The sequence below is a fragment of the Zeus faber genome (assembly GCF_960531495.2).
Source record: "Zeus faber genome assembly, chromosome: 18".
NCBI lineage: Eukaryota > Metazoa > Chordata > Actinopteri > Zeiformes > Zeidae > Zeus > Zeus faber.
This window is the reverse complement of record NC_137210.1, coordinates 14997996-15011607: the sequence shown is the minus strand read 5'-3', so window position 1 is coordinate 15011607 and position 13612 is coordinate 14997996. Positions and strand designations below refer to the sequence as shown.

The 13612-nt window shown below is 48.6% G+C and overlaps 1 protein-coding gene across 1 annotated transcript in view; it reads left to right on the top strand.

Moving 5' to 3' along the window:
- Positions 1-13612, top strand: part of anos1 (anosmin 1) — a 42288-nt gene that overhangs the window by 27261 nt on the left and 1415 nt on the right. Inside the window, exons 7-13 of the mRNA XM_080019644.1 lie at positions 1452-1657; positions 4137-4281; positions 5606-5752; positions 9312-9400; positions 10538-10709; positions 12358-12578; positions 13273-13414. Of these exons, the coding sequence (XP_079875770.1) occupies positions 1452-1657; positions 4137-4281; positions 5606-5752; positions 9312-9400; positions 10538-10709; positions 12358-12578; positions 13273-13414 (1122 nt within the window). The remainder of the gene's footprint in view (positions 1-1451; positions 1658-4136; positions 4282-5605; positions 5753-9311; positions 9401-10537; positions 10710-12357; positions 12579-13272; positions 13415-13612) is intronic.

Below are 13612 nucleotides of genomic sequence, written 5' to 3'. Positions count from 1 at the left end.
CCAGCGGTGTAGCACCGCTGCAGATGGCATTTGTTAGAGCTACGGCTGATTATCGTGCGGTTTTCCGAGGATTACAGGTTTTATGAATGCAATATTGTGCCTTGATTTCATCTGATCCCGATCAGATGCATTTGTTTTACACGCGGGGGCCGAGACATGTGCCCAACAGTTTTCCTGCGTCGAGATGAAAAACCCACTCCGAGTGCGCTCTGACGCTGCCGTGCGAGACATGGTATTTTTTTTTTGGGGGGGGGGGTGGTTCGTTAGGGGGCTGTCGTTGTTTTTCGTCAGCCCTCACTTTTTGAGACCAGTCACTCTGGATTTCTTCGACGTGCCTAGATTGCAGTGAATTATTTGCTCATCGAACACCGGCGCCGTCCTGAAGGGCTCACCCTCCTCTGCGAAACGTCAACACGCGCAAGAAAAGCACCGGCGGTGCGGCGTTGTGGGTGCGCTGACCTTTCCTGTCACTCCCCTAGCTGCACGTGCGCTCCCCTGGGGGTGCTGACGGCTGCTTCGACGCCGCCAGATGCCAGGTGGGAGATAGGATTCGGCTGCGGGGCTGGAAAAGCGAAACCCCAATCAGCCCCAATCGGCGTTGGAACGTTGATAGATTGATGGGAGCCGTCATGGCTTTGATGAGCTCCCGGTCCATCATGCCGTTGTTATTTACACAGCGCGGCCGTATCATCTGATTGCAATTTCCGACCAACGCACTTTGTTGGGGGCAATTTACCAGAACCCTTGGCTTATTTTTCTTGCAAAACTAACATTAGGGGCGGAACGGTCGCCGGTCGTGTGTTCGGACCCGACAAAAATGTCTTTCAGGTTGTTTTTTTTTTGGCGGGGGGGGGGCTCGCTGGGTTTGTGGCGTGGATCATTTTCTCATTACGGGGCGATTCCCTCCACTCTGGCATCTGGCGCTGGCTCTCCACAGACACCAGGCTGACATCAGCACTGTACGAGGCAGCCCGCAGCAGCCTGGGTCACAGCCCATCTGGATGGGTTCAGAACCAGCCTTGATTTACACACACACACGCACACACCACACACACCACACACACACACACACACACACACACACACACACACTAATAACTGGAGTGCCTTTGAGAGGTGGAATGTGATTGTGGAGCCAAAGTGAGCAGCATGTGTTTGTTAACCCCTGACCTGCGGTCTCCGTCCTGCCAAGCGGCGTCATGGACATGACATGACACCTGTCATAACATCTTCTGACAGATTGTCAATGGTGGGCTAATTACTGCACACGGCGTCTCACCGGACGCCCCCCACGCCCCTCTTCCAAGTAGTGAAAGGTGTCTTGGCCTGTAAACACGGTCGTCGTCAAATGATAATTTTGGCCAAAACAGCCAAGGCCGAGTACTTGCTGTACATCCAAGAGTTCCCGATCCAAAGACGTGATTCTAAACGGTGCTGCGCCATGTGTCCAGATCCCTCGGCCCCGCCCCGCCCGGCCAGCCTGCACGTCGCCAGCGTGTCCCCGGGCGACGAGGGCCTGGTGACCGCCCGGATCAACTGGACGGTGCCGGAGGAGCCCGACATTCCCATCCATCACTACAAAGTGTTCTGGAGCTGGACCGTGCCCGGCAAGTCCCTGGTGCCGTCAAAGAAGAAGAGGAGAAAGACCACCAACGGGGTAATCTCCTCTCGCCGTGCCTGTCACAACGATTCTCTCACTCTCTCTCAAGGTCTCTCTCTCCCTCTCTCTCGCTCCTTCCCTCTATCTAGGCCTCCTGGGCCTCGTCCCAAGCCCATCTCGCCATCCCTTCCTCAGGCCTCCACACACTTGATTGTAAATAACAACCGCAGGCTCCCAATGTGGGGGGGGAGTGGGGGGGCAGAGACGCAGTCGCAGTGGCATTTGATTACGTAAATTTGCAAGGTCGTCAATCACACTCGCGGATCGACGCGGCGCTTTGTTTCCTCAAACTGATGGAAATAGGTTTTAAATGCGGCTTTCAAATCGCCGCTGGAAACATAGCATGTTGTTGAAAGCCTGTCTTGAAAGAAATTAATCACAATTTCGATGCTATGTGGCTTTTTTTTTTTTTCTCAATAATATTCTTATTTGATTAGATTTGATTTTTGTAAGCCTCCGTGGGGGGTGGGGGTGTAAGTGATCTGTTTGGGAGAAATATTAGAAATACCACCCCCGTCCAAACTAATCTAGTAGTCATTTTCAAAGAAGAACTCGTAGATTGGAAGCATTCATATTCTGATTCGCTCTAATTTGATCGTGTCACGCCACTTGTCCCCGAATGGATGAATAAGGAGAGATCCAAGGATTACGTAAACAGATTTTTAATTAATTCGTAATCTGTTTATACAGATCAGTCTGCCTCCATATTCCTGGAGTTATCATGCAAAGTAGGTTACTCCCAAACTGCCTGCGTGTTGCTTACAACGGTTATGGAATATACATAAATAACGTCTAGGAGAGACTGTAGAGGACAGCTCAGGTACGTGTGAGTTGAGGTATGAACAGAAGGTTACAAAGGCATCATGTATCAGAAATAAAAACACAACCTATATGCTTATTATGAGCTGAATGAGATGCAATGATAAGGGGTGTGTATTCATTTGACAGGTAAGAGATTATTTCTACCAATTGAAGCATGCAATCAGGTTGATTTACAAATGATCTATTGTCTTTTACATGTATCTGCTTTTTATTGTCTACGGTTATATAATTTTTTTTTTTTTTTTAAGTTCCTTTCTGTAAGCTTTAATTAAATGGGCTGGTAGTTCAGAAGTGAACGATGAACATGAAAAATAATAACCCTGTCAGAGCAGAGATTTTCTAACCTGGATAATCTAGAAATGATTCTCAATTATTTGAGAATGTAATGAAGATGCCCAATACGATTAGTTTTTACATCTTATTTTTTTGTTTCTTCTGTCTGGTGTTTCATCGGCAGAACCACCATAACATACTGTGGATATATCCCTTGGTGTTGCGAACAATACAAAGAACAATAATACAAAAATCCTGGAGGTTAAAAAGGAAATAGACCTCTTGCAGTTAACATGTCTAGTTAAAGGAGTTATTTATATGTGTCGACCACAAATTAGAGGGTTTATTTGTTAGTTTCTTGATTTCTCCCCTAAAACTGCAATGAGTTCTGGATAAATCTTTCGAATGGAATATTTATTTCCCATATGTCCGTTATACATCCCTTGGTACATTTTGCTGGTTGGGAGTATCTGGCAACTTCCCAAAAATATTTTTTTATATGCAGTAGCATGTCACGTCTGGCAAAGCCAGGTTTATTTGTGCAGGTACTTACTGTCTCAACGTGCTTTACAGACCCACATTTACAGTGCAGCGAGATCAGATGGTGAAGGAAAAAACCCCCAAAGGACCCCAAAGCAGAAGAGAAAAGAAAGGATCCTTGAGGAAGGGATTCCAAAGATCTAGAATGTTTAGGCATCAGTGTAATGAAAAGTATTATAATCAATAACATTAAGCGAAGGAAGGGGACGTTAAGAGCGTGAGTGACAGCGTAACACGCAGGCTAAGTTAGGAGCTGATGTTCGATGCCGCTCGCGTGTCAGGACTATTTCATATAAGACTCAGAAGGCGGAGAGATATATCGTCCTGACAGTAACTCCACGCTCCCTTCCATAGAGTCCTCTCCGGAATTAGTTTTTGGAATGAATAGCAGATGTGGCGGAGAGGAGATAGAGGTGGGAGACACGGGATACCCTATTGACACATGTACTACTGGTTTCCACTTTGGCATCTCTGGGCTTTGAAGACGGCCCGCTGGTCGAGGAATGTCAAAACAGGCCGAGTCAATAACTTAGAACTCATCAGGCCCACGCTGGCGGCGGAATGCTGCGAGTCGAGCGCGCGCTGAGCAAGCCCCGGGAGGCTCTGATAACACGTCTACCTCACAAAGCCCCGAAGGCTATCTCCTCACCGGGATGCCTTCCCCAGCCCCGCCACATGTGTTCCCAATAAGCCGGCTTTCCCACAGACCCGGGGCCGGGGCCGACTTAGTGTTATGACTGGAGAGCTGACGGGAACTTTGACTGGAGGTGACGGGGCGGTGTCTCCCCGCACGGTGCACACCTAAGCCTCGTCGGTAAAAACGTCTTTGTTGTTGTCTTAGGCTCTGGGCTGGGTGGACCTGGAGGGGCTGCAGACAAACAGCAGCTACACCGTGGAGCTTCAAGCCGTCGCCTACTGGGGACAGGTGCGCATGAAGAGCCCTAAAGCCTCCCTCCACTTCTCCACCGCCCAGAATAACGACTCAGGTAAACACGGGGCTTTTACGGCTTCCTGATAATGCGTTCGAAGCCGCGGCGTTAAAAGTAACACACATCAAACACGACACATTAATTGGGTGGATGCTTTTATCTAAAGTGCCTCACGGTTCCATAAATCACGACAGTTTTAGCCTCGGAAAGGCCCCGGTCACTAACCCCCTCCCTTAAGCCTCACCGTGGAACTGTAATTCAACTCGCTAGTGGAAAACTCTGGTATTTTTTACCATAACATAAACCTTATTTTTAGATCTTTGGGAGACAACCAAGTGATTGGCATCAGGACTTATTATTGAAATTGATCCGGTATTGGGATAACTGCAGAGATTGGAGAAAATCTATCTAGACTAACTTTATACGTTCTTGAGGCAAATTTGTTCAGCATGAGAAATGACGCCTGAGCTGCTTTCACACATGCACCGCAACCCTGAAATTATCGGAACATTACCCGGAGGAGCTGTATGTGTGAACGCAAATGTCCGAATCATTTGGACCGGACATTACGTGGACTTTACCCAGCCTGCACCCCTGTACAAAGTCTGTGTAATCTCCGATTGAGCGGCATGTGTGAACAGAGCAGGTAGTTGTCCGGAGCATTCACAGCGAGTGAGTGGGCGTGTCACGTGTCGATGACGTCTCTATCACGCGCCAGTGAGCCTTTCTGCGTATCTTTGCTGGTGGTGCGTAGCTGCTTCGTACTCCTTTCTGCTTTCTATTCCTTTCCACTCTTTTGTTTATATTACGTCCAAATACATGGTGTATCAACGCCAAACAAGATAAGTCGATAGCATCTTCATCTCTGGTGTGCGAAAACTCCGCAGCGTCATTGTGTCATGTCCTGGTTCCTGAACTCTCTACCCAGGCTCCACCCCTCCTCTAAACCAAACGTTTCCAGTCGGTGTAAATGCGTCTGACACGGACAATCTCCACTTGTGTGCTACACCTGATTATCCAGATATTGTACCGAGTGCATGTGTGAAAGCAGCTCTACATACCAAGTTTGGTTTTCAAGGTTGGCTTATTATAGCGCCCCAATGGTCAAAATGTTACCAGGCTTTTTGAACCCTGGTCGGGGCTAACTGTCATCGTGCCAAATTTGAAAAAGATTTGCCAGTCTAGGCCTGAGATATAGCCATTTAGCTGGCCGTGTAATAATGATAATGATAATAATAATAATAATAATAATAATAATAATAATAATAATAATAATAATAATAATGTGCATTTTTTTTGTTACTGTGTTGGGGAGATTGGAGGCCTTCCGTCAATGTTCTGCCCTGTATGCAGCAGCAAACACATCTCCCTCCTCTTCCAGTCAAATCGGTGCTCAGGCCCAGGAAGGACGAGATGTCTCCGGTGGGTCCCACGCTGCCCAAGCGCCCCTCTGGCCCTCTGGAAGTAGGAACACCCTTCTACCAGGACGGCCAGCTCCAGGTCCGAGTCTACTGGAAGAACAGAGGAGGTACAGACTGCTCTGCACCGCTGTGACGCTGGGTTCTGTGGAGTGGAGATGTGGGAGTAGTTATTGGTTATAAAAGTATTTCCCCCATCGAAGTTTTCATTTTTATTAATAACCACAAAAATAACTTGCCGCAGATTGACAGCAGAGCTCCCCCAGATGACTACACTATAGCATGATGTAATGCTCTCGAAAAATACTGCGTTTTTCTGTCAGGTTAGTGTCTGAAAGTGCACTGAAATACTACAGTCAGCCTCATCAGCCTTTTGTTATGGAGACGCAGGAGCCAGAACCGCAACACCAAAAGAATTCCTGCAAGTATCGTGTTGTTTGGTCTGGCTAGTAACACTCAGTGCTCATACCACAACCAAGCGTTCCAGAGTGACACTGCCAGACGCTCCGTCCTCCTAAAGTGTGGAGCTCAGACTCTAACGTTACCAGTGAAGGCAGTGACATTTTGAGCTTTGGGAGCTAATGATCCTGACGCAACGCTGGAATTAACTGATATCCCGAAATTGTCATGCGCACAATCTTTATATTCTTTAATATTTTCTCTTTTAAATTTTTCAAGGAGATCATGCTTTTTGAATTCAACGGCGCTGTTGATTCATCCAGGAGACTTTCATGCCCATTGATGGTTTTGGAAATGCCCAGACGTGCCTCCACGTGGTATTGTCTGTTGGAAGAAAATGAATGAGGTTTTTAGTTCGGAAAGCGAGACCGCCAGCGCACTACCACCCAACCTTCCACTCTATTAGATTATAACTTCCACTCTATTAGATTATAACTAACTCACCTTTATGGGGTTACACACAGGATTGCAGAGCCAGCCAAAAGTGAGGGCACCCCACCCCCCCACCCCCTGATCTTAACTGCAGTGGTCCCTGTTCTTGGCGCTTGTGGCAGCCTTTGACGCCTCAATGACAGATATGGGAGTCTCCACTTGTGGTTATGTGGAAATATCTCCCAGAGACTCATTCAAATGAGTGATTGCACTTGTGTCGGGGTTTTTTTCTGTGTGAAGGACTTGAATGAAGGCAAACTTTCTAACAAATAAAAACTAAACTATTCCAAGTCTGCTTTTGGGTTTTGTGATTAGCGGGCGGGAGACAATGCTCAGTCACCACGGCTCAATTTATGAGCGTTAAAATAACTTTTTTTTTTTATGCGAAAGATTAGTGTGAGGGCGGGGGGGGGGATGAGAATTACTGTGTGGCAGTTGCCCACTAGTTGCTCTTACTCATTCAGTTATGCGTTAAGAAGTTATTCTAGAAACCGTTCTCATTTGTGGTACCCAGTATCGGTTCGTCTAGATTGAATAAACGGAACAACGTGTCTTTGTGTAAGTGGGGGGGAAACGCGAGCGCTGGCCGCCTGGATGTGAACCTGCACCGCGGACCATTAGAGCGGAGCCACTGTTTAGTAAAGAACAATAAACACGGTGGAGCCAGCGCCGTGTGATGGGATTTATTGACAGCTGTGTTTAATAGATCGTCGCCCTCACATTAGCATCGAAACAGTCCATTTTGTTTTACGAGCCGCTTACGTCAGCGGCCCTTTCGCCGATGGAGACCCAAGGGGGCTAAAGCCTCTCGGAACGCCTGTCCGGGCAGCATCCATCCCCCCAGCCGCCCCCTCTCCCTCCATTAATACCAGAGTGGAAATATGGAAACCTTGAAAGGCGTGCTCTTAGGGTAGCCTGTCAGGTCCCATTGGCTGGTCTATGTTATGTTACTAATATATGTCATCGCCCAAGCCAAACTCCACATCACAGAGTCAAGAATGCGGGGATTGGCGAAAGGAGAGGCCTGGTGCCGGAGCTGGAGAGAATCCACTGCTGAATCACAGAGGGGGTACAGAAGGAGAGGGACTTGTTCGTGGCGCGAGGGAACTCGGTGATTGTGCTGTGTGTAGCGATGAAAGGTTCAACTTTTTTCTGAGATTCTTTTCCCGACGAGTCACTCAGTAGAAAGAACCGCGCGGTTTTTTTTTTGGTTTTTTTTTTGGTTTTTTTCTTCTTCTTCGCTTTCTTTACTTTCCGTTGGTTTGATTGAGTTGGTGTGAATGTACGGACTCTCAGAAGAGTCGGTTCGGCTCCGTTGGACACGGAATTTTGTCTCTTTTGGACGACATTTGATTCTGTCGAAATGATTGATTTCGGCAGACGACCGCAAAGTTTGGGCTCGTTTGCTCTTTCCGGGGTTCTAGTCTGAGGCCTGGTTGCCTGGCTGCGATTCCCGTGCGAACAAACGACGCCTTTTGCGTCACGACTCGCGAGCCGCGCACACGATTTGTTCGCCATAAACGAGCCGTTGCAAATCTTGCGTCGGTAATTACAAGCGGGTCAAGCGTGGCCTCGGAACCCCGATGCCACGCGGGGCAGTTAACCCTGATCCGGGTCCGTTTGCTGTGACTCGTTGGGAGAGCCAGCTTCCAGTGTCCCTCACCGGGGCTGACGGACGGCCCCTGTCTTTGGGTCTTATCACCGGTGTTGTGCTGCTGTGACCGTACTGGCAGAGGCACGGCCACTGAGCCTCTAGTTGATGTGAAGTGCAATCAGTGTCTCGCTCTCCCATTACAGTCAATCAGCGTAGTGCTCAGAGTTGAGCAGGTCGGCTCCGGGAACCAACTATCTGGACTGTCTCCAGCGTAGACAATAAAGCCAGCCTCACCGTACACCGACGTAGATAATACATCGCGCTCTGCCCCAACACGCCGACGTTGGACAGCCATCCCGAGGCGGAGGCAGCACTTCTAAGGCACGCTCCCGGTTGTGATTTATCGAACCGTTCTCTTACCTGATTTTCATATCCCCCTTCTTTTTTTGTTTTAAATACTACTTCCCGTCTCTTGTCCAGCTACACTTATATTGTTTATTTTTTCTCAATGTCCCGCTTGCCTGTAATTCCTCTCTTCTGTTTCCAAAGAGCTCAGGGGGGCTCCGGGTGCCAGATCTGTGTCTAAGCCTTCAAAGGACCCCTTTTATCTCCCACCGCAAACCCGGGCCCCCGCCGAGGGGCTAACACAGCATAACTCAATTATTAATCGGGGAAGAATTTTCATATCCAAGCGACACAGTTGAATAAATAACAAGTCCAATAAAATGAGTGAGGGGGGCGATGGCAGGATAAGCACCGCTGATCAGACACCATGGCCGTGCGAGGCAGGGACGAACGGGACGCGTCCGGGGGCCCGGCGGGGACCGGGCTGTTGCTCCTCGGCCGAGGTTGTGAAGCGCAAACAGGCTTCACGACGGCTGAAATGTTTGGTGCGAAGTAAACAAACGGACAAAACTTGAGGCGAAAGGACGATCACATTTTGTATCTGGGCAAAAAATTGGATCGAGGAGAAGTTCAGACGGAAGGAAATACAGACGCCTACTATTCAGACAAGTCATCTGAATGATCGCTTAATGTAGATTAAGGTTAATTTAATCGTTCTAACCCTACTTCTAGCCACCCTGATTTGGGAGATTATCGCTCCAGCCAACCACAGATTTTATGCAGCGATTAACGATTTACGTGTCATTTGAGTGACGTTCCCTCCCTCCTGCGTGTTCCAGACCCGACTTTAAGTCGCTACCACGTCCAGTGGGTTCCGGAGTTCTGCAGCCACAACGAGACCCGGGGCCCGGAGAAGTCCGTCACGCAGGTGAGTTTCCAGAAAAGCCCCCACTTCTGAGATCCAACAACAACAACAACAGCGGCTTGAAAGTCTGCCACCACCGCGTTATGCAAAGCACTTGCCCGGGCTTTTGTCTAAATTTTAAGCTGCAAAGAAAACAGCTCGGCTCGTGAGCCCGGGACCCTGTTGCATTGGTTCTGTGTTGGACATTTCACTGGCTGTTGTTTTGAATATTCTGACTCAGTTGTGTGGTCAGGCATGTGGTGTGTTGGCCAATAAAAGCCATTACCTAAAACAATGTTTCCGGGAACGGGGGAGACTTCGCTTCCAACAGCCCCAGCCGCTCTGCTGCCGGTGTGGGGGGCTTCTCCCAGAGAGTGTTGGGGACGAGGTGGGGGGATGGGAGGGTCCAGGGGATCGGGGATGGGGGCGTCCTGGTTGGACTCAGGCTGATGTAGGATGGCAGAGGCATGGCAATCAATGCATTCTTTTGGGACCAACACTCCGGTTGCTAGGAAATATACCTCCTTTTACTATAGATCACTGGGAAGTGTTCCAGCCCGCTGTTCGCCGTGGGCCCCCGTGTGCGTCCTTCACTTTTAATCAGAGCCATTTCGTATCAGAGAGAATATCCACACACCCTCACCCCAGGGACAGTCTATTAATGTAGAACTGGTTTTATTACAAATGCGAGCGCCGAATCCACCACTCAGCTGGATATTTTTTTTTGTTTCCTAAAAAAAAGAGATGAGAAAGATCAATACTCGGTTTAAGCCTGAAATGAGTGTAAAGTATTAAACCTGCTGCGCAGAATTTATGAATGTGGATTTACACGCCGCTCTCGGTTGAGATCACATACAACTCCGCGTTGGCTCCCATCTCTTTTTTTTTTGTCTTTTCATGTGTGTTTGTGCGACATTTGGAAGCCATATAAAAGAAATCATCATTTGTATTGCAGTTTGAAAGCAACAATGGCGTCTTAACCCCGACCATGCGATCGTTCAAAGTGGCCCCGTAATGTGGAGCATGTTCCTCGGGGCCCCGGAGGAGGCCATGCGATCCTCCACGGCTCTGTGTATTTAATTATCTCCGAAAGCGCCACGGGACCTGACCTGGACGACATGTCAGAGTCGTCAGGGCTGAATAATGTGTTTCTTGGCTCAGGAGAACTACATCAACCTCCCCGGCCTGCTGTTCTCCTGCAAGTACAAAGTCACCGTTCACATGCTCAAGCCCAAGAGACGCTCCAAGGACGAGAGCACCACCTTCCTCACGCCGTCCTGCGCCACCATCCGCAGCAAGACTCACAAGCACATCCCCTGCCCGGGGGAGGGAGGTGAGTCTCTACTCTGACTAGACTTCATAGTTTGTGTTATAGTGTGCTGTTTGCTATGGATGTTGGGCGACAGGAGGGCCTGGAGGTTGGTGATTCCAGAAGTTATTGTGAAGTGAAGTTATTCCAACTTCCAACCAAGTATCGTCGTACATTTCGAATTATCCTCAAGCGAAATATTTTTCTAGTAACTGGCTGGCTGATCATGATGCCACGCACAGGGCGTGAAAATAACCTAAATTTACATAAAAAAGACATTCAAAAAATGTTCAGACCATTGAGAGTTGATAACAACACTGCAAAGAAACTTCCGATACGTGTTGCCCTCACAATGCATTGCGGGATGCGCAGCGCAGTGTGCAGTGTTTGTATACTATGATATTTTCCCCGATGTAGTTTGTCATCCTTGTACTTTTCACAAACTATTTGATGCATAATATGGTTTCTGAACATTACGGTTGTGTTGATTTCCGTTTTTTCTGGTCCGGTGTACGAGCTTAAACCATTTGACTTCATGCAAACCCACTGAACCGGTATTTGTCATTATGAGACATTCTGGCAAATTATAAAGCAGCCTACATCAGCAACCTGCGCTGACGGCGTCACAGAGCTTGTATTGCATGAGTCACATGCAATATGACAATGTTATTAACATAAAATTACGTTTGTTTTAGGGATGCTAATTCAGAAATGTTTTTTCTGACCGATTGCCGACTCTCGTTCACCAATCATTAACCGTTATCAGACAAGATTAAAATGTAGAATGGATGAATGTCTGTGAGTCACAGACATTCGTATGGCGGCGGAAAATAGTTACTCACCCCCAAATCAGTCCAAAACATATTCCGTGTTTGTTTCCTCACACACGGAGTTCGCTTGTAGCAACAGAGCAACGGGTCTGCATCGTGTCCGTTTTATTTTAGTCCCAAAAGCTAAAAGAGACGAGGAAATGTCACTTGGGGACCTGCATTGTTTAATCCCTTCGAATGGAACCGTGTTGTTGGGAACTTCCACACGGAGTGATTTCCCTTCACAGAGACAACGTGAGGCAGGTCTCTGTGGACTACAGGCAGTAGACAGACAGCCGCCTTATAAATTTTAGGATAAAGTAATAACATGCCACAAGCGTATCGCCTCTCATGGTGATCTCCACGTCACACCTCTGTCATACGCATCCTCCTCCAGCCATGTGCAGACAGGGCTCCTACATTACCCACAGTGACAGGGCCTGTCACTGTGACAAAAACACATAAAACAAAAACACATAAAAATACAACGGACCTGACAGTTATTTTAAATTGCCATGTTTAATATATATTTATAAAATGATTTCAGTCTTTTTTTTTTTATTATTATTATTTATTTCAAGAGATGTTTTTGTTGAGTTTAGAACGAAACTCCGGCGGGCGGGGAAGTGCGGGCGTCGGGCCGCGCAGACACAGACAGACAAACACTGAGAAGGCTTCCTGCCCCGAATCGGACCAATCGGCGCCGCTTGGGCGCTAATTCGGCCGATCCGGGGCAGCTGGGCCTGGCCGCGGGAAGGAAGCCGCGCTGCCGTCTGCAGCCGTGGCTGAACTATGCGCATTGGTCCGCCACATCTGGAGTGTTTGGCTTCATATCAAACTGCCATTCCTTTTGTCTCCCGCAGCTTCAGGACTTCCCAAGGTGTTGGCCAAGCCCGAGAACCTGACGGCGTCCTTCTCCTTCAATGACGGGAACATAACCGGCAACTTCCTGTGGCGCGTGTCCAGGGTGGCTCCCCACCAGCGGATCACGGGCTTCCAGGTCACCTGGGCGGAGGTCACCACGGAGAGTCGACAAAACAGCCTCCCCAACAGCATCATCTCCCAGTCCCAGATCCTGCCGCCGGTAAATCAAACTTAAATTCACTCAAATTGCATCCCGGTCTCCTCTTCCTATGCTGTAATTGTGAAGTGGACGCGTCCGGGCGTAACTGGAGCCGAGAGGCTACGTCAGACATATTTATATTGACAAGGCTTCATTGTGCCAGAGAAGAATTGCAACCATCAGCGCTTTGTGTCTGAGCTGAGGGTATTTTGTTAAGGATGCTGCTCCGGTCATTTTAGCGAGTCCTGTGATGGGTGGCTGTGTTCAGGCGGAGGCGGGGATGGGGGGGGGGGGGGGGTCGGCGGGTGGGGGCGGGGCGCCCCGTGTGGAAGTTCTCCTCCTCCACCTTTTCATCTACCTTCCCTCCCTTTTGTCTTTCATCCTCTGCGAGACTGCGAAAAAACCCCGCTATTCTCCATAATCTGCTCTATCAACAACACTTTCCGCCTGTCTGCACCTCCCAGCCTGCCAAGCTCATCTATAAATAAAACCACCCACCGCACACTTTTATCGGGGCTGGCGGCGGGAATAACAGGGAGAAAGAGGGGGGTCTCATGAAAACATGTTTTTGTCTGTGGTTCCCTGCAAAGTAGATACGAAGGTGATACTTCCCAGGCTTATTCGGGAGCCCGTTCGCATTCGGATCCGGAACCCGTGTTCCTTGCTCCCCCGGGTGATTCTATCTCCGCTGTTCCCTGCTTCCAAAACCCGACAGGATCACAACCTGCTGGTGGTGTCCAACCTGCGGCCCGCCACCTACTACAGACTGGAGGTGCAGGTCATCACGACTGGGGGGGAGGGCCCTGCTACCGTCAAGACTTTCCAGACCCCCACCGTCTTACCGGCCCTCCAACACCGTAAGCGCCAACTTCTAGTATTTAGAACCTCTGAAGGTCCACATACAGTGTTATAGTGGTTAAAGTGTCGTTTTTAAAAACATCCCATATTTTCTACTTTTATTGAGCTAATTCTTTATAAGTATGTGTGTTATGCATGAGAATCTACGAACTGTCCTCTTAACATTTCCCTGATCTTGTGTGTGTGTGTGTGTGTGT